Genomic DNA, 21363 nt, shown 5'->3' on the forward strand with positions numbered 1-21363 from the left:
TCATAGACGAATAACAATGACTCGTAACTTTATAACCGTCACAATAGGGTCATTCCATGTCAAGTGACCCACGAGAAGGCAAATAATTATTTTTTTATAATGGTATTGTGTTGTACATCATTTTAAAGCTAAATTATGTATGTATTTATTCACACTGCAATGGGTATATACCCGGTGGCAGTGGTAGGCCTAACTAATTACACTCAGTAATGGCAATAATAAACTTATTAATTAAAAATACAATTAATAATAATACTAATAATTAATACTAACAATAATTTATAATAATAATATTATTATTAATATTTAATATTAATAATAACAGGGAACATCCTAAATTAAATGAAGCACGATCACTTAAAATAACATTTAAAGTAAATCTAATTTGTATCTTAAACCTAAGTGCGAACTAAAACCCACGGGTATGATATGTTCATATCTGGACAAGTACCTTTCAACACTACACTCATTTCGCTGTCAACTCACTCACTGCACTGGAACTAAGACACATTTCACTGATTCTATCCTGATTTCACTAACACTTCAAAAACATGTCACTGTTCAAATACTTTGCACTGCCACTATAAACTATAAAGCTTCACTGACAGGAACACGTTTCATTTACACAAAACACTTCACTGACACAACACACTTCACTGATACAACATAATTCTTCACTGATACAACACTTCAATAACAAAATATCATTTACACCATTTAAATACTGTGTATAATTACCGTCTATTAGTAAAGTTCTTAAGCCTATTTTTAAATACATTTTTGGTTATTTGTAAAGCCTTTAGTAAGTCTGCAGGTAAAGCATTCCAGTCCCTGATAGTACGATTGAGAAAAGAAAACTTTCCAGTGTCCGTCCTCTGTCTTCTTTCCCTCAATTTATATGAGTGGTCGTTCCTTGAAGAGTAATTTGGCAGCTGCAACCTATTTTTTATTTCTCTCCAGGCAGGCTCACCTTTGTATGTTTTGAACAGTGCGCATAATCGAATTCGCGTTCTTCTGTCCGTGAGTGTGTCCCATTTTAATGGTGAATTTTTCCGACAACATTTTTTAATCTTTTCCAGTGTCTTAATATGTTCTAATCTGTAAGGATTCCAACATGCAGCACCATATTCCATTACTGGACGTACTAATGATTTATATGCAATCTCTTTGGATTTATCAGAGCCTTTTCTTAGTACCCTCATCACAAAGTGTAACGCTCTCCATGCTTTTCCCGCTGTGTCTGCAACGTGTTCCCCCCAGCCGAGATCGCTGCTAAATGTTATTCCGAGGTATTTACATTTGTTAACTTCCGGAATGGTTTCACCCCCTAACGTATACGATGCGATTATTTTGTTTCTTTTCCTTGTAAAGCTGATGGCTTTGCCCTGGGGAAAAAAATAGTAATTGTTTCAATAATGTTCTCTCCATCCCTTCATAACTTGCCCTTCAAACGAGAGTAATGGTGAGAAGAACAAATTCAAGTTAAAATTTTATGTAGCGTATTCTACATATATCAAAGATTATTTTAAAGATTTTTTTTAATCTACTGGTTTTTTACCATATGTAACTATCTTCTCCCCTTAATTATTGTACAGGCTGATTATTTAGTCCTCACAGCTCAGCGACGCGAAAGAGGGGAAGTAATAGGAAGAGTGGGGAGAGTTCCGGAGTAGAGATAAGGGCAAGCGGTCGGTAAAGGAATGCAGTAGCTATAGCTTAATTGTACTGGAAACAGACCGCTCTACCGCACGCATGACATCCGATCGCTCCGAAGGCAAGCGAGTGAATAACCCAAACACCCCTTGGCGTAACTGAATGGACTCGCCTGACCCAGGCGCACATCTCCGGCGACTATCAGGACTAAATAATCGTACTGTACTTTGTACCACCTGATATTTGTATGGATGAAAATTTGAGTCTCGTAAGCATATGGGACGGGATCATTGTGTCATAAATTAAAATGACGAAATTTACGCCTAGTAGCCTCAAAACTGATATTGTTGTTGTTAAAGGCTGTAATTGTAAAAGCACGTTGTGTCCGCTCCACATTTCCATGAAGACTAAATGGCATTGTATTGGCAACAAAATATGCGCGCAATTTATCATTCCTCAACACTGTGCTGTGAGCGATATACGCTCTTTAAAATCGCTCGTTCCTATGCCGGACCCTGTATGATGAGGGCCTCGGATGAACGTTCCTCGAAGCGAGTACTGTGGGGAGCTCACGAGATCAGCCCTGGTAGGAATGTGGAGTAATGCCAATCCTATACGCAGGCAACATCCAGCATAACGCCACTCTTGCTCGTAGAAAGCGACATAATGACACACTACTACTGTCTTCCAACCAGGAGATTAACCGTGAAAGGAATGAGCTTACTATTGCGTCATCTATTGGAGCGAAGTAGTGTTACCGTTATAATGTCAGTTTGAAAAACATGCGCTCTCCTGCATATGTTATTTCCTGTATGGAGGGATTAAAAGACGAGGAAATTAACCGTGATCTAATTTTGTAACTAAGGTAGTATAAATATGTGTATCAGTGTTATCGTTTGAGAGTCAGCCAATGGAGATGCGTGTACCCACATGTGTGACCTTATGACATCAACATTCATTCACAGCATTACCCCGCTGCGTCTCATTCCCCTGAGACTTTCTCCTGGTTGGAGTACAGTACTACATTACAGTAACTAATCAATGTGAAAACATTTGATCAACTTTTAAAATATAAACTAACAATTTCAACTTACACAACACACAGACACAGAGCTAGTCTCAAACTAGTTGATATTTTCAGCCACAGTACAATTTAACACTATGTGGCGACAGTGATGTCATCTGTTTAGTGTCATAAGGGTCAAACTCATAACAACTTATCTTGTCTTTGGTCAGTTCTAGGCAGAGCAATGCTCCATTCATCAATACTTCCCCGCACCGCACCTAATAAAAATACACCTCCCAGAGACTTCCTCGTCAGCTCCCCACAGTAAGACAGCTAGGTCGATGCCTGTGGTTTCAGAGTAGAACGACAACGACGATGTCCGTGATGATGACGACGGCGACGACTCGTCTCTATATTATCTAATTATCTTGCTTTCCCGAAGTAGGAGGACGAACTCCAACGCTACATTCATATGAGAACTCTTAAGCCTTGGTTTTTAACAACCGCACAATGACGCGTGCGTGAGCGTAATGCGGCACGCAGAAGCCAAATCTGTGTTTATTTAGGAACTGGATTTTAATGGTGGGTTTACACATGCACGAATTTATTGGCGTCAATAGCTATTGGCGCGCAAGTAAAAAAAAAACGTTCACGTGTAAACCTTTACTGGCACGCAAGCTTCGCCACTGTATGCAATGTTTGGAAAAGTTAGTGGCAGTCTGACTTTTCAATGCGCCAGTGGTGACGCATGCATAAGTGAAGATTTCTGTTGCACATGTAAATATGTAGTTTCTCATCGGCTCGCAAGTATTGAACAGTACATAGTCCGCTGATGTCTTTGCATCAAGTTTTGTAAATTTGATGATTGAATAAGTGGAGTTCTGAGATATGCATGAAGTTTCTTGACGTATATGAAAAACACCCTTGTTTGTGAGATGTGCATTCTAATCCTTATATAAAAAAGAGATGCCAAAGTAGAGACTTACGAAAACATTGGAAGGACAATGAAAATTAATGGATTTGAAAGTAATTTCTAAGGTATACTGACTATCTTCTATTTTGTGTTGTTTTGTAATCTATCACATAATTTTGTATTTCATGTATATTATTGGCCTTAACTCTGCCAGGCAAAATAAAACAACTACTGCCTCTGCTACTACTACTACTGTCGAAGTGAAAGAAAAAATACAATTCATACGGAATGCGTATACTATGGAGATAAGGAAAGTAACAAGAAGCATGAAATTTGATACTGGAACAGATGACATCAACAAACCTAAAGTAACACGATGAAGGATGGGGTGGAGCAGAGAAAAATTCTCTCCGGCACCGGGACTCGAACCAGGGTTTTTAGCTCTACGTGCTGACGCTTTATCCACTAAACCACACCGGATTCCAATTCCGATGTCGGATTGAATCCTCTCAGTTTAAGTTCCAATTCTCAGTTTCCCTTTAGTGGCCAACCTTCATGCACTGCGTCACAGATGTGTGACAGTGGCACAATTTCCAACAGTAGGATTCCCTTTAGTGGCCAACACTAATGTGCTGACGCTTTATCCTCTATTGGAGAACGCTATGGAATGATAATGGACTCAAAGTCGGCGCAATGATTTCGATGTCTAATGTTAGGAAACAGGAGACACTCCAGAAATGCCCAAACTGCGATCTTGTCCGTCACAAGTGTCACTATGACCGGGACTCGAAATTGACCGTCTGCGTGACAGGCTGAAGGTGTAGACCACTCAGTTGTGTCCATGTTAAAGTCATGTTTAACAAACTGTTGAGTTTGGTGTAACCATGCATTTTCTAACAAAAATATGGTAATGCTCGTTGCTACTTTTAAGCGAGTATGAAATGCCTGACTGCAAGTCTGCAATTCCACAAGTACTTAATTGGCATATTGTAACACGTAAACATTCGCTTTCTGTGTTTTGCTGTTGGCTCAATCATTGGAATGAAACGAATGAATGCTATTGGCAGAGAGAACGTATTTAGAATCCCACGATACTTTTGTTTCTTATATTTTTATGACATGAAACATAATCTATATATTTTATTTATCTGTCTGTCTGTCTGTCTGTCTGTCTGTCTGTCTACCAACCTACATATGTATATATACAGGGAGATTAAAAAGCTAATTAGAGAAATGATAATCCTGAATGGTTCATTCTTTTTATCTGTAATATTCTTTTACCCTTAAAACTCAAGAATAATGGTATTTTGCAAACAACTTCAAATTAGTGTAATTCTAAAAATATTGAGATTAGGACAAATGTTTATATGACTTTTTTTGCTCAGAATGTCTTCGGAAATAAGCTCCGTAAGGGACGGTAAATCCTCGTGAATCACCTTGTATATTTAGTTGAACTACTTTTATTTACTTTTATTTATTTATTTATTTATTTATTTATTTATTTATTTATTTATTTATTTTAGTTATTAATTTAATTTATTTACTTAATTACTTTGCAAACGTGTGAAACGATAATGGGGAAATATGTGTTATCTTTATGACACACTCTCCCTCACTACCTCACCCTCTCTCTCTCTCTCTCTCTCTCTCTCTCTCTCTCTCTCTCTCTCTGTCTTTGTACAGTGCATCCTATTTCACTTTTTCACACTTTTAAAATCGTCTCTGAAAAGTAATACATTGTTTCAGCACTTTTAAAATTTCAAATTGTAAAGAAACTGTCCATTTCACGGTTTATCTCGCGTGTTCTCGACCCATAACCGAGCGCTTAGAGCGGACTGCATGTGGGCAGCTGCTCTGTGAACTGCCGCTTCCACTCTACTTCCGCGAGCGTGGAAATATAAAATGAATGCACTAATATTCCGTTACCATTATTATTATTATTATTATTATTATTATTATTATTATTGTTTTTTTTTTTTGTTTTGTTTCAGATCCACGAACAGCTAACTTCCCCTTAATGAGCAGTCCGTTTCCAACACTAGCGATATGTCTCTCTTACGTATACCTCGTAAAAGTTTTAGGACCCAGGATAATGGAGAACAGGAAGCCAATGGAGCTAAGAAACGTCCTAATTTATTATAATTTGTTTCAAGTTTTATTCAGTACGTGGCTCTTCTATGAGGTAAGTGAGTTCGTACCTGCTAAATTTAGTCAACGTGTTCAATGTATAATCTCATATTGCTCACTTCTATGTACTGTAATATATTATAATTATTTTTATGCTCGACCATGCCGAAATGTAGTAATTATACACCTGGTAGTAGCCCTTTAATGCACCTCATTAAAGTACACCTATTCATTATAATTCAGTTGTTCAGCCAATGAAAAATCACCATTGTGGCATTATAAAAGCGCGAGTATCGATTATTCTCGGATATGCAATCGAAAGACAATTGGTGAAAAGTCACGGAGGCTGGAAATCCAATACTGTCGCAGAAGGTTATATTCTGTTACTATAATAATTAGCGTTAATAGTAAATAATATTCAAATAAATTCAATTTGTCAATTGTAAATAAATTTCCAGGTTATATCAAGCCTGATTTTCATGTTATTCTCTAGATTATATCAAGGTCAATGACACATTCGTTCCTCGGAAAAAATCAATACTTTCGCGTCTGCGCACATCTCACAATTCAGGTCAGTTCCGCTCTTCACTTACATAACCATAACATGAATAGTTATGAATAATATCAAGTTAGAAATATGGTCGAGCATAAAAAGTCGTATGAAACTTGCCTATAATGGTAATTAAGACGCTCGTATGAAAATTATGAAACTCGCTTGCGCTCGTTTCATGGACAAACATACTCGCGTCTTAATTACTACCATTGTAGGCTCGTTGTATAATGTACTATTAAATTACTAAACTACAATAGATAGAATTCCTGTAATATAGTAACTTACAGTTTGTTTATTTTCATAGCTATATGTATGACTATACTTTGGTCTGTTATAATAGGCATAGTGATATAAAATGGTTCTTGTTTCACTATATTTCAAGGCAGAATATAAATTTTATTAAGATTTCAGTATGAAATTAAATTGTAAATTTGAAGTCGTTTAAATTGAAGACTCCCTAAAAATAATGCCTCGAAATATAATTCGTAGAGCATGAAAGGTACCTTAATGACTTTTAAAATCCAATTAATAATCACATTGATAGTATCAAAAGGACATTCATAATAAAAATACTTAACATTGTTATCAATATTGTACAAGTAAAGTAAATGAAATTATTTCTGTTGCAGTATACGTTATTGCATTTTTCGATTATGTACAGATACGGAATTAAAATTTGGAGCTAGTCTTGGAAGTCCACCTGTATGTAGGCAACAATTTCACACAATTGTCCACAAATAGCATATATACAGGGGTTCTTGTTTACTGCACGTGCGCAGTGTGTTGTAAGCGAAACTTATACAATAAAGGAGCTCCAAATTTTATTTCCATACCTGTACTTACTTTAAATGTTAAGTAATCAAACTTGTTATATTCATTTCTAAAATACGAATAGTAACGAGTCACTTCTGACATAAAATGTTTTCTAAAACTTCCGTAGGTATATGTCACTTTATACTTTTCTTCCCGTAATTTAGTACAAAATTGATAAAGTAGGCTTATATAAAATAAAATTTCTTCCTTTGAATTGACTACGGTAGCAGCCGGTTTTTCTAATGCTGACACTAAAATGTACGGAACTATTCCATAACGCTTATGGCGTGATAATTCTAGATAGTATTTCTTGGCCTTACTGAGTAATGTTGGCAACACTAAATCTTACTGTCTCCATGTTAAAAGCAGAAGTGTTGATTCCTGAAATGAAGTAAAATTTTCCAAACTCCGATTTTTTTAATTGTATATAAAAATATAAGAATATCTTGTCTTGGGAATATACAGGGTGGAATTGAAACAACCCTGCAGATTTTCAGAGCGAATAGCTCATACTGTATGTAACAAAAAGTGTAATAACAAATTGATGGAAAGTCCATAGTTTTCTCAGAAAAAAAATTCCCCAAATGTTTAACATCCTCTTATTTGGTAACTATTACAAGTAGGGTCATAATTTTTGTCCATATAGATAGAAAATCTAATGAAGAATCATTTATCTCTCTATTTCAATAGCGTTGACGGTTTTTATGTAAATTGAATTTAAAAACCACTAATCTGAAGCCAGTGACCAATGCGACAGCTTGCAACATTGTAGATAGAAAGAGAGGTGGGAGGTAGTTCACTTTAGACAAACAGCCCTGAGTTCATTGAACTATTACTTCTGTATTAAGAAAAGAAAGAGGCGGCGATGTTGCCAGACTGTTGAAACTTCCAACTCAATTTTCTAATCAACCGTGCATTTAATCACAAAACGTAATATAGTTTTTCTATTCATTTAAGTGTACCCTATCGTCCCTTTAATCTGGAGGATTATTTCACTTCCACTCTGTATATTCCAACATGATTATGTTAGTTTCTTAACAGAGACGTCACTTGATCTTTGCTTACAAGTAATGCTTTATTGCATATGTGATAAATGGTTTGGATGTAATGCTTAATAGTAACTTATACATAACAAGCATGTGCTTTGATATGACTTGAGTTTGTACTTACATTATTCACTGCTTCTTGTACAGTTATGCTCTGCCATTTTGTGTAAGTCGGAAGAGCTTGAAGCTAAATGTGTGCAGATATAATACCAAATAGAATGTGTTTCATCTCTATCCTTTTATAAGCAGTTTGAGAGTCCTTAACAAAAGTGCAAGGGAAATGGGACATGATATACAAGCCAATTACCTACAGCCAGACAATGAAGACATGGAGTCCCAATTCCATCACTCCTACAACTATATTCTGTGAATTCCATGTATGCTGTGCACTATAAAAGCTTACACTATAGCTGTTAATGATCCCCTCGAACTGCGAACACAGATCTTAGCACCAGATAGGTATACAGACTGAACCGTAAGTAATGTGATTGATTTTGGAGGGTTATTCTGTAAGATATTTCAAAAAAAAAAAGTTTAATACAGTTTTGCTCCTTTTTGCTCCCTTTTCGAGATAAAAAATGTTTTATATTAAACATTTCATAGCGTGTTCTGGGAAAGTCATTGATTTAATTACCCATATGCTCAGTTTAAGAGGACGTGTATTATGATAATAAATTATTGAAAGAATTTTAGTTTTGTTCTTCAGATTTGCAGAAATTTAATCCGAACAAATGTAACTTTTCGTTCTGAAAGGAATTTAACATAACACAGGTAAACAGTAGCAGTAGAAGTTTGGCACGTGAGGAAGTTGTACGGACTCTCAGGACACATGCGCAGTAAAGGCATAAGGTCGCCGATATCTGGAAAAATGTGGGGATCCATTCTACATGCTACCAGCGAGCTAACAGGCTAAGTAGCAATCGACCGAACACTCCTGTCTTGCACGCCTCCATTGCGTAACGTTAGATATTCCTTCCAGTAAGGTAACCAGCCAGGTTACCAGCTAGGCTTCGTCTTGTACGTATATTCCCGTCGCTTGTACCGAACACGTTCAATTATTTATTGGTTTGTCCTCTTAACCACCAATCTCCCGCCGGCCCGCCGCAATATGCTAGTGGACTCTCCCAAACCCAAGTCGCAGGATCAAATTTCCTTTTCAGTAAGTCTACTATACTTGTTTTTTTGAAAGATAGGACATGACAGGAGCGTTGCGATCGGAAAAACAACTGAATGTCACATAGCGTGGTAGGTCTGTTGCTCTGGTAACAACGGTTGAGATGCCAAATTTATCTTTCCCACGTGGCGAGTGCTTAACAGCTCTCTTGGTGACATTTATTGTGCACACAAGTTAGCATTGGTATGTTTCGTCTTTGATTCTCTGTCGATTTTTGTATTGTTTTCTTACCTTTGCGTCAATTGTCAATGAATGTTTTAACGTCGGCCATCTTAACAACAATTGCTAGCTTCCATCAGCTGACAGCGTGGTAGTCCATATTGGCAACATAGCACTGTAGTTCCAAGTTCGGCCGCTTAACTGTCATGTCCCATCTTTCAAAAAAACAAGTATACATAGTTTGTTTCGTGGTGTTAAGCTTCTTGTAAATAAGCATTTTAGCATTCTTAAATTTATTGTTTTGTTCGTGTGTTCCCATTTATTAAATGACAATGTGTTAGAGTAAATCATATAACCTGTACGTGTCGTTATCTTCGTTGCTTGCTGTATGGTGATGGCTAGTCACATTTATTGACGTGATTACTGATTACACTACATGAAGTCGGTCGAACCTCAACTATCAGAAGAAAATGCCGATATCTTTTATATTTGATATTACTACTACAGCTTCAAGAAGTGTTATTTGAACAATCAATGACAATTTTAAAATGTTTCAAGATAAATTTGTCATTTTCTCAAGAACACAGAGACGAACGAAGAGATGAACTGAAGATGTAACGTAGCTATTTAAATAAATATTTCACTGAAACGAATTCTACGTTTTCCTTAAAAGTATAGGCTAAATATGTTACTAGCAAATTAAGTTTTTCTACTGCTTCCTCATCCAATACATCGAAGTGTTGAAAAATGTGTTGCGATAATATTTTTCCCTTGTGACTGCAGAGCTTAATGGGCGGTTGGTGGGGAGAATATAGTTTTCGTTGCCAGCCTGTGGACCCAGGTACTTCTGGCTCGGCAATAAGGGTGAGTGGGGGGCAATATGTTTCGGACAGTTGGCAGTACTATAACAATACTAATACTATATAAACATAGGGCCACAGTATGTAAGGAGTATTTTAATTGAATTAAATTCCTGGAGGGTGGTACCTCATAATAAAGGCATGTCAATTGATGCCCACAGGAGCAAGCGCGCGCTTTAGGGCCCAAGAGAGCCTGAGCGCTTTACAGCGGAAAGGAAAAAGACAGACGAAAGAGGTGGTATATGCCGCTTGGTCGAGCTGTATTCAAGAATGGCCAGCCCTGATTCAATAGATAAAGGGAAGAGAACTTATTAAAACTGTATTCACGATAACTTTTAGATTTGCCTGAGAAGTGTAAGTGCATTATAAGAATGTAAGTTTTAATGTTAATGCTCATTTTTCACAAGTTTGATTTTTTTATTCAAAAGAAATATTTTCTCCACTTTTCGTATAGAAAAGTGAAATTTTCAGGTATAGGCCTATTTATTTAGTAGCCTTACAGAATGTTTTCGTAAATCTAATATACCGTATATACGTATTACTGAAGATAGTGTATTGAAAATTTTGAAAATATTCGCATGGAAATTGTTTGTAAGGAAATGAATTAACAAAGCAACTACTGTTACATCATAAGCAAAAGATACGTGCCCATGTGTTGTAAAAATGTCAGTTCTATAGCTTCAGAAGATTTCGAGAAAATAATTTAATGTTCTGATGATAGGAAGTTGCTCACAAATATCACCTTAAAAGCATAATGCGATAAGAGTTTTGTTATGTAATATTAGTTACACTTAAAACAGATACAGTACCTACGTAACTTTGCTTTGTACTGTAATATTGTTTTGATTAGTTTATTGATTAGGCCTACTTTTGTAAGGCTAAAGAGACCATCAATATAAATTCCAACTTATGTCATGCTCAATCTCTTTCTTTGGAATATCACTTTCTTTATGAATGATTTGTTTCATCCACTTCATACAGTATAATATTATACTACTATGGAATTTAAGTGAATATTCCTTCTTAACTCTCTATTATGTTATTAAGATTTAAAACACAAGTACAATATTAAGAAATCAGTGTTAGTACTTTTGTTTTACAGACAATATAGAAATATCAAACAGAAAGAAGCCATATAAAAATAACGACATAAAATTTCACGTTCCGTTTGAAGTTTGTGCACCACTGTTTTCTTAATCCAACAGGTTGCTTATTCATATACACAACCCTTCCTCTTTCCATACTTAGCGCTTGCTGCCCGCGCACGACGTCAAGGTCAGAAAAATGCGCTTGCTTTGACATCACTGTCATAATACAACCACAGTCTAGTATGTACACAGTCACGAAGCTCAATACGTAGTGAATATGCATCCATAGATAGTTGCTAACCACTAGGATCGCTGCTATCGCCTCATTACAGACATTACATTGTGTGAGGTGAATATATATTTTTAATTCGTACAATCGTTCTTTTTTGTTTTTTTTATATAATTTATGTGCGGTTTATTTTAAACGCATTGAACATATAGAAAATGTACAATAACGACGTAAAAAAGCTAAAAAAAAAAAGGCATTTAACCTTAAAATAGGCAACGGCAGCTAAAATAGGCAATATAAAAATTGGGTCTATCGTCCCCAAATGCGTGGAAACGTATTTATCTCTAATAGGTATTTCATACATACACTCGGTTTAAAAAAGGCATTTTGCCTAACATCCGGGCTCTAGTTATGTCTAATATGTTGTTCATACAAAAATCAGTATAGTCCAGTGCCAGTATTAGCAATGCAAAAGTAAATTATTTCTTTCAATTTTACAAAATCTATTTGAAATAGCACATATTTTAGAATCAATTAAAACATGATATTTTAATTTTCATGTAATAAAGAAATACTAATGAGAACTTAGATTTGAGCTTCTAACACAAGCATTAACTTAATCTTCAAACATAGTCAACAACGAAAATAAACACACCGGAACGCCTCACTTCTATGCTAACGGAGCATCTAACTTCTTCATTTGTATTTATTTACATATTGGAGGAGGGAGGAGTGTATTATGGCTCACTATACGTTACTGCTTGTCCCGCGCCGTGGCGTCGCGGTCTAAGGCATCCCGCCTAGGACCCGCGTCACGGAATGGGCGCTGGTTCGAGTCTTTATGGAGGAAGAAATTTTCCCATGAAATTTCGGCCAGTGTATGGGACCGGTGCCCACCCAGCATCGTGATGCACTTGGGGAGCTACGATAGGTAGCGAAATCCGGTTGCGAATACCAGCTATAACGGCTGGGGGGATCATCGTGCTAACCACACGATACCTCCATTCTGGTTTGATGATCGTCCACCTCTGCTTCGGCATGTGGGCGTGAGGCCAGCAGCCGGTTGGTCGGTCTAGGCCCTTCACGGGCTGTAGCGCCACGGATATACGTTACTGCTTAAATCTCATAAGGGAATGTTTCACAATAATCAGGTTGAAATCTCCCTTTGTGAAGTCATACACGGGCAGAGACTATAAAGGAAAGCTGAAGTATAAACAATTAGGTGTCACTACGAACTGTAAGAAATAACAGATTCCAAAAATAGCGTAAACCCCGCGGTTCAGCCGTCTCTAGTCTGTAAAGACACGTGCTCGACACGACCCTCCCTAGTCCTTTAACTTCCTTCATCAGTAAGACATATGGACCAAATGTAAAATTCACCCCGTAACCTAGGACTCGTGCTACGAAGTTGCTTCTGAGCGTAGGTTCTTGTCTCACTTGGCCCCATTACGTGGTTGGGTTTCTTCCGAGATTTTCTAAAGCGATATCGATTAACTTCATAGTAATATACAAACTTATCTCGCCACAACCCATCTCGCTACCGTCAATTTCACCGACGCTAAAATAAAAACGACCCACAGTTGTTACAGCGACATTAAATAACTATTGAAAAGACCAAATATAACATTACTTTCTTTGACCTTCTACAGGGTGTAACAAAAACGTATGTCAAACCTTTAGGAAAATATTCCTCATATATAGAGGATGAAAATATATTATACGATCATGGATCCGAAAACACTTTATTTCCTTGTTAGAGCTGTTTTTCTAAACTCTGTGGGACACTTATTATTTTTTTTTTTGTATCTGTAAATTATTTTAATTTCTAAAGATATAGGAGGTCTTATAATTTAAGTTTAAAATGTTGGTTTGAATTTTTGGACAAAAGAGGGGTTAGAAACCTAAAATAGTAATAAAATTAAGGTATTGATACAAAACAAATGAACTTCATCATCCTTTGACACGAATGCAAAGTCTAAGGCTAAAATGAAAGCTTATAAATCGCGTAAAAAACTTAAGTTAGGAAATTTTTTAAAAGAAATTCACTGACAGCTTTTATAATTATCAAATATTCCTTCAATTTCTAAAAAAAAAATAATAAAAAATTGTATTTCATACAAAAATAAAAATATAAAAAAGTTCTCACTTGGAATTGTTCATTAAGTTGCATTATACATATCATGCAAATTTTAAGTGAATATGTATAATAGTGTCAGAGTTATGGTATTTTGAAGATTGAAAATATAGAAAACTTTTTTTTCCGCAGAAATGAGAAGAGAAATTTCTATAGTTAAATGTCCGAGACCGTGCATGACCATTAAAAAATAATAACAGATGAGTTGTTTGGCGTCATATCACGATGCGGTTTACTTTAATTTTTTTTATTTTATTTTAGTAGGTTATTTTACGGCGCTTTATCAACAGCTTAGGTTATTTAGCTTCTGAATGAGATAAAGGTGATAATGCCAGTGAAATGAGTCCGGGGTCCAGCACCGAAAGTTACCCAGCATTTGCTCATATTGGGCTGAGGAAAAACCCCGGAAAGAACCTCAACCAGATAACTTGCCCCGACCGGGAATCGAACCCTGGCCACCTAGTTTCGCGGCCAGACTCGCTAACCGTTACTCCACAGGTGTGGACTTTTACTTTAATAATAGCTCAAGCGATTTTTTTTATAAAAAAAAATTGTCATGTTTGGTCAAATTTTGTTGTTTTTATAGGTTCTGCCCCTTGTAAAGAATAAATGAAATGCAAGAGTACCATATCAGAAATAAGTTTTTTGAGATTCTTTGCAAAATCTCATGAAGAAGAGATAAGAGAAGAACAAAAAGTGGATAATATTTAAATAGGATAAAATTCTATAAATAAAAATTATGAACAATAACTTCCAAGTAGACTAAACAGCTATGAGCTAACTGGTAGAACATTCGTTGGTCAGCCATTACAAAATGCAAGAGTCAGTTATAACAAATCTCGAAGACGGAACAGGCGTAAATACTTCAGCCAATCTGTTATTAATGATGTTGAAACGTTTTTGCATGCTGAAGTGACACCTAATTTCAGATGATTGATATATATAATAAGTGACCTAGATGTGGAAAGTAAGTGTAGACCTGTGGTTCATTTTACGACCGTTTCGAATTGCAGAATTTATTTAGGATCTGTAACATGACGATAAGTATACCTATTTAACTATGCACTCGAGGAATGGGTGTGGAAAAGAACAGAAACACTTCGATAAGTTCACCATGCAGTCACTTCGTCCAGAACAAGACAGAGTATTATAATATCAATTTTTGTTTACCACCTGTGCTTATCTTAATATTTGGATTTATATGAACGTTTTCGACACTCGGTGTGTGTCATCTTCAGATATGGGGCCTATGTCATTGTGTGTTGTGAAGCCCTAGCTTCTTAATTATGTTGTGGGTTGTTCACTTGTGTATGGCCTTTCATGATTTCTTAGTTTACTATAAGTAGTATGTGGTTGGTATTTGTGTTTCTGTTAAGTTCTATCTTTTGAAAAACCCGTATAGGACAATAAAATTATGTTAAAAACATTATAACACCTAATTATAAACAAATAAAAAACAAATAAATATATACACTATAAAAACACTGTAAAACATTGTATACACTATATTACTTTTCACATATATGGTTGGCTGTGTTGGCCTGTTGTATCGTTAAAATTGGGTTACCAAGAACAGTAAATTTTAACGATACAACAGGCCAACACAGCCAACCATATATATGAAAAAGTAATATAGTGTATACAGTGTTTTACAGTGTTTTTATAGTGTATATATTTATTTGTTTTTTATTTGTTTATAATTAGGTGTTATAATGTTTTTAACATAATTTTATTGTCCTATACGGGTTTTTCAAAAGATAGAACTTAACAGAAACACAAATACCAACCACATACTACTTATAGTAAACTAAGAAATCATGAAAGGCCATACACAAGTGAACAACCCACAACATAATTAAGAAGCTAGGGCTTCACAACACACAATGACATAGGCCCCATATCTGAAGATGACACACACCGAGTGTCGAAAACGTTCATATAAATCCAAATATTAAGATAAGCACAGGTGGTAAACAAAAATTGATATTATAATACAGTAAGCTTATCGGCATCTCCAAAATGAAACTAACTAAACTAAAGAGAGAGTATGATCACTGTCGAGCAGTACTTTTGAAGATTATTCTTTCCATGTTACATTAGTGTTACGCTATGCTTATGTAAATAGGTTCTTAAAATGAATTACAACATTATACAGAGATAGAAATGGATGTTCTCACGAACAGGAACGCTCTGTCATTTTCGTGCACACGACAAAATTAATTACCATTGTGATGGCACCGAGTATTATAATGCAGTGTTTATATGCGCATCAATATTAATATGAGCTCATATTTCCGCTTGATTCCACTTCCAACTTTTAATGTATTTAATGTATTCAATGTAGTTAGTACTGTAATTGTATTCAGTGCTCTTTTTCTGTTTGTATTTGAATTATTGTCCTTTGGATCAATGTCAGTGTCAATGTACCCGCCACTGGAATAAATAAATAAATACAGTGAAACCTCTCATTTACGGACATCGAAGGGATGTAACAATCTGTTCGCATCTGGGAGGTGTTCTTTATTGGGAGGGAGGCTTCCCAATCTAACAGTAAATTTATAATATGGATTATGTATCCCTTTACGCTTTAAATGAAATGTATTACTGTAGTTTAATTCTAAATACACTATATTACAATAAATTCTTTGCAACTTTGAACTACAGTAGATAAGACCGAAAAAGGAAAATACAGTACTATGCCATGCAATTTTATTCTAGGTCTACAGTTATGCAATACTGTAATTTACAGTTTTCAACTTAACCTTTATGTTCAGGTGCCATGTCTCTCAAAACAGAACAACTGATTGAAGTGAAGAGAATAATCCTACTAACCCTATCATGTGTCGAATACAATTTCACGATCTCCGAAAACTTGGACCCATCAGACAAGTTAAATTTTATGACTTTATCCACCCGCTTCCAGCTAACAAGGGGTAGCCGGTTGGACTAGTGGTAGGCTACGAGACTCTTATTGTCTTCTTTCATGTTAAAGAATTTCTGTACTAAATTTCCATTTTTGTAACACATTAGGTCTTGAAAATCAAGTTCTGTCCGCAGTTAGGAGGTAAAGCAAGGTTTAGGACTGTGAAACAGCTGTCCATGTCCGTGTCTGAGAGTGTCCGTAAATGAGAGTTAAATTTATCATTATTTCTATATTATTTCAGTTGGGACATAAAAATCTGTCCGTATGTGAGAAATGTCCGTATCTTGGGGGTGTCCGTAAGGCAACCGCGGCGAAAATGCGACTCACGAGCACATTGTGGCTCGCAGTGCTTTTCTCTCGCTTCCTACCTACAACCCCCACCCTCTCACTCACTGGAGTCAAACTCCGTTCTATTTGTATTTGTCTCGGACCTGCGAGTGGCGTATCGTCGCAATATCTCTCTCGAAACCATGTACCTCTATAAAAAACGAAAGTTTCAAGTAGGATGGGAGGATGCATTCTTTTGCTTACAATATGATGAAAATATTAAATGTATGATTTGTTCACAAATATTACTAGGAAAACGGTTGTATAACATAAAACGGCATTATAAGTTACTACATGTTACTGATGAAACATTAAAAGGTTAAGTATTATTATTATTATTATTATTATTATTATTATTATCATCATCATTATCATCTCTGTACGTCGATTCTTTTACAGCAGATGTACGAATAATGCGGTTAGATTTTCAATTTAAACTCACAGATTTACAATGTGACGTTAAATGAAAGCTAGATGTAAGGACTTGACAGATATTGAACTTTTCAAATCTTCTGGAAAAAAATAAATATTTGAAGCTTCGTTCTTTCGCTTGCTCTGTTGAAGCCATGTTCGCTGTAACTTACGTTTGTGAAAAATTATTTTCAACAATGAAAATAGTAAAAATCAAATTTAGATCACGACTGACAGACAAATACCTTCATGATCAACTACGATTGGCATTAAGTGACATAATTCCTGATTTTGAAACTTTGTCGCAGAGACATTCTGAAGACAGTTAATTTTAGGTTGTGATAATGTGTCCTGTGTTTTCTTGTTCATTTCTTTCTTCGTTACACGTCCTAAACAACTTCCCCTTCGGTGTCCGCCTCCCTCCATAGGTGCTATGCACGTTGCAGCTTACACAGTGGCTCGGCGCACCATGGCCTTTTCGCCACGGCTGCCGTAAGGGGAGGTTTCACTGTAAATAAATAAATATTAATATAAAAATTTCGCACACATGTCTTCGGAAATGTTCATCGCTTTATCATATTTACACAGACGGAAACCACGAACGTTAGTCACTTCATTCGGCCGAAAAAAAAAACATATTGAATAAAATGCACACATCTTTAATTGTTTACTTCGACGCATATAGCCTACTGTAGTATTACTAGAGAAAGCAAATTATTTCCGGCCTTACACTTATGACTGGAACATTTTTTGTTTCGCAAATTTTCTGAAATGGGCACTCAGGTCGTAGTTTAAACAATAAAAAATTCGACACTGCCTAGCAATGGCCTGTGACATCTAATCATTAGCTCGATATGGAGTGATAAAGTGTTGCTGAGTGTTTCAATTTCATTAAAGCCGCATTATTTTTCAGAACCTCAACGACACTCAGTGTAAAGACAACGTATCAAAGCCATGCCACAAGAGTATTATAAATTAATGACAGCTTATACGATGCTATAATAGAAAAAAGCAGTGGCGACAGTGTTATCAGTATTTTAACGGTTTAATCACATTTAATCGAAAACGGATCGTAACTATTTCTTACGAGAAGAAACTAAAAAGGTTCCTGAAATGCATTCCTGTCCACTCCGGCGCATTTCGAGTCCTGACGTTATATCAAGAAAGTAGGCCTACGTCTTTTTAATTTACAAATCAAGTTACGTCACACAAAGATGAAGTGCGAATGTACCGGTACGTTACTAGACGGAGGTAGATATAAAGTTCGTCACGTTAACAAACTATTTACCAGCAAAGAAGATAGTTTTCTACACATGAAACTTTTGCATTATTACAAATTTAAACGATTATTACTTATTATAATACATTAAAATTGAATGAGGGGATTTTGGACAAAAAATTCAAATACGTCAAACCTATTTAGAAAACACTGTGCTGATGACCGCTGCCCTAGAATCTCAGAATCTTTTTACCTTTCCACGTAGACATTACCATGGTTCCTCAACCTCGGGACGAACGAGTTACCGTAAGCCCCAGGGGAGAGCCTACGGTACATAGCACTACCACCAGCAACTAATGACCACATACCACGGGATCTAAGATTATACATCGGAGAAAACCCAAAATATGGGAAAGAAACGGAGATGATAAAAGAAAGAAAGTGAAATTATGATGGCGAAATGAGTCCGAAGTAGAACGCCGAAAATTATTCAGCAATTTTGCTTCAGTTGGTTCAGGGAAAACCTCGGAAAAAACTCAATGAGATAACTTGTCCCAACCAGAATTTGAACCGGGGCCCACTCGTTTCAGTATCAGACATGCTAACCGTTACTCCACAGCGGTGGATTAGGGGGACATGGAGAGAGAGCTCTATGCTATCATGGTCTTCACATTAAAATGAGATGGTGTGGTCGGCATCATGCTCCGATAACATTTTACCTTCGAGAAAGATCGGACATTCAATTTGGCAGAAGGCTGAGTGGATCTCGGAACCGTTCTGGAAGTTTTGACAACGATAAAAGTACCGTCCCCATCTGGGACTTAACCAAGGCTTTCCCTGTCCATAGCTAGTTGCTTGACTAACAGAGCTACCAGCCGCCATGCAGCCCATATTCATGGGATATAATTTAAAATAAACTTTATAAGTACTGCCAACTATGCCGTTATAATGTATGTTATACTTATAAGAAGAATCAGATCTCACAAATGGCTTCAGCTACTTTATAACAATTGTTTAATCTATTAACGTTTTATTCCTCAGCACAAAACTGCACTTTGAAAATGCTTTGATCTTGTCATTGCAATTCTTAAGCACATTGTTTCATTACTATTTGACTATTTACTTCTTATTAATGCACTTCACTTAACCATTTCCATTCTCATTAACTCACCTCTGTAACCATGAAGGAGCTGATCTCACAAATGGCTTTAGCTACTTTATAACAATTGTTTAAGCTATTAGGGTGGTATTCATAGACATTTCGCAGCACGCTCTACGAGCGTACTAAGCTAGCCCCGGCTATCCACTGGTTACTAGTACAGAATTCAAATCATATCCTATCGCTAACACTGGTTTATGAATACGAAAAACGCTGATAATCCACCGAAAGCCCGCGCTAAAGTGTCTATGAATACGGCCCAATGTTTTATTTCGCAGCACAAAACTACACTTTGAAAATGCTTTGATCTTGTCGTTTCAGTTCTTAAGCACACTGTTTCATTACTATTTGACTATTTACTTCTTATTAATGCACTTCACTTAACCATTTCCATTCTCATTAACTCGCCTCTGTAGCCATGAAGGAGCTGTAGTATGTTTTTTGTTTCATAAAGCACGCAGATGAGAAGCTGTCTTTATCACACATAGAAACTCAAGTAGGCTGTAATTGATTAGTGTGTGTTGAGCTTTGATATAGTGCTTAAATTGTTGTGTGTTGATGTATGTTCCTATGCTAGCTTCACCTGTTATGTCTGTACTTTGAAGATGCTCATTATTTTAATGAACTTACAATATGTAGTTAACATAACATCAGTTTTCCTCATAAGAGGCACAAAGATAGCATGCATTTGACTCCTAACTTCTAATGGTTTAAAATTTAATAAATGCAAATTTTCAGTTCCTTCAAATGTATCTAGTTTGATTATAAATTGAGTTTTAAAAATAGGATACTTATATTTCAAAAAAAGTTTAACATAATTTTGCTCTAGATAAATACAATATAATATTTGACTGAGTAACAAATATTATATTGTATTTATCTATATTAATTGACAATCTGAACAATTTTCATCATGCTCTCTAAGATAATTTTGCTCGTTCTTGCTTGCTTTTCGAGATAAAAATTGTTTTATATGAAACATTTCATAGCGTGTTCTGTGAAAGCCATTGCTCGTCAGTTTAAGAGAGAAGTGTATTGTGATAATAAAATGACTGAAAGAATTCTTTAAATGTCCAGAAATTTCATCCGAACAAATGTAACATTTTAACATTTATTTTCAGAACGAAAAATTACATTTGTTCAGTTCAAATTCCTGCACATCTAAAGGAGAAAACTATAATTCTTTCAATCATTTCTTATCACAATATACTGCTGTATTAAATTGACTGAGATTGTTGGAAATTAAATCAATGGCTTTCCCAAAATACGCTATGAAATGTTTCATACAAAACAATTTTTATCTCATAAAGGAAGCAAAAACGAGCAATATTGTATTAAACTTTTTTGTTTGTAATATTTCAAAGCCTGAAAGTTAGAATTTATAAAACAGTTATATTACCGGTTGTTCTTATATTCTCACACTGAGAGAGGAACAGAGGCTTAGGGTGTTCGAGAATAAGGTGCTTAGGAAAATATTTGGAGCTAAGAGGGATGAAGTTAGAGGAGAATGGAGAAAGTTACATAACACAGAACTGCACGCATTGTATTCTTCACCTGACATAATTAAGA

The 21363-nt window shown here is 35.8% G+C and overlaps 1 protein-coding gene across 2 annotated transcripts in view; it reads left to right on the top strand.

The window, feature by feature from the left end:
• The window catches only part of LOC138694769 (very long chain fatty acid elongase AAEL008004-like), a 173099-nt gene that overhangs the window by 117200 nt on the left and 34536 nt on the right, over nucleotides 1–21363 (top strand). For both annotated transcript variants that reach the window (XM_069818802.1, XM_069818801.1), the window contains exon 3: nucleotides 5564–5754. In XM_069818802.1, coding sequence (XP_069674903.1) covers nucleotides 5564–5754 — 191 coding nt within the window. The remainder of the gene's footprint in view (nucleotides 1–5563; nucleotides 5755–21363) is intronic.

Source organism: Periplaneta americana, chromosome 2, assembly GCF_040183065.1.
Source record: "Periplaneta americana isolate PAMFEO1 chromosome 2, P.americana_PAMFEO1_priV1, whole genome shotgun sequence".
NCBI classification, from domain to species: Eukaryota; Metazoa; Arthropoda; class Insecta; order Blattodea; family Blattidae; genus Periplaneta; species Periplaneta americana.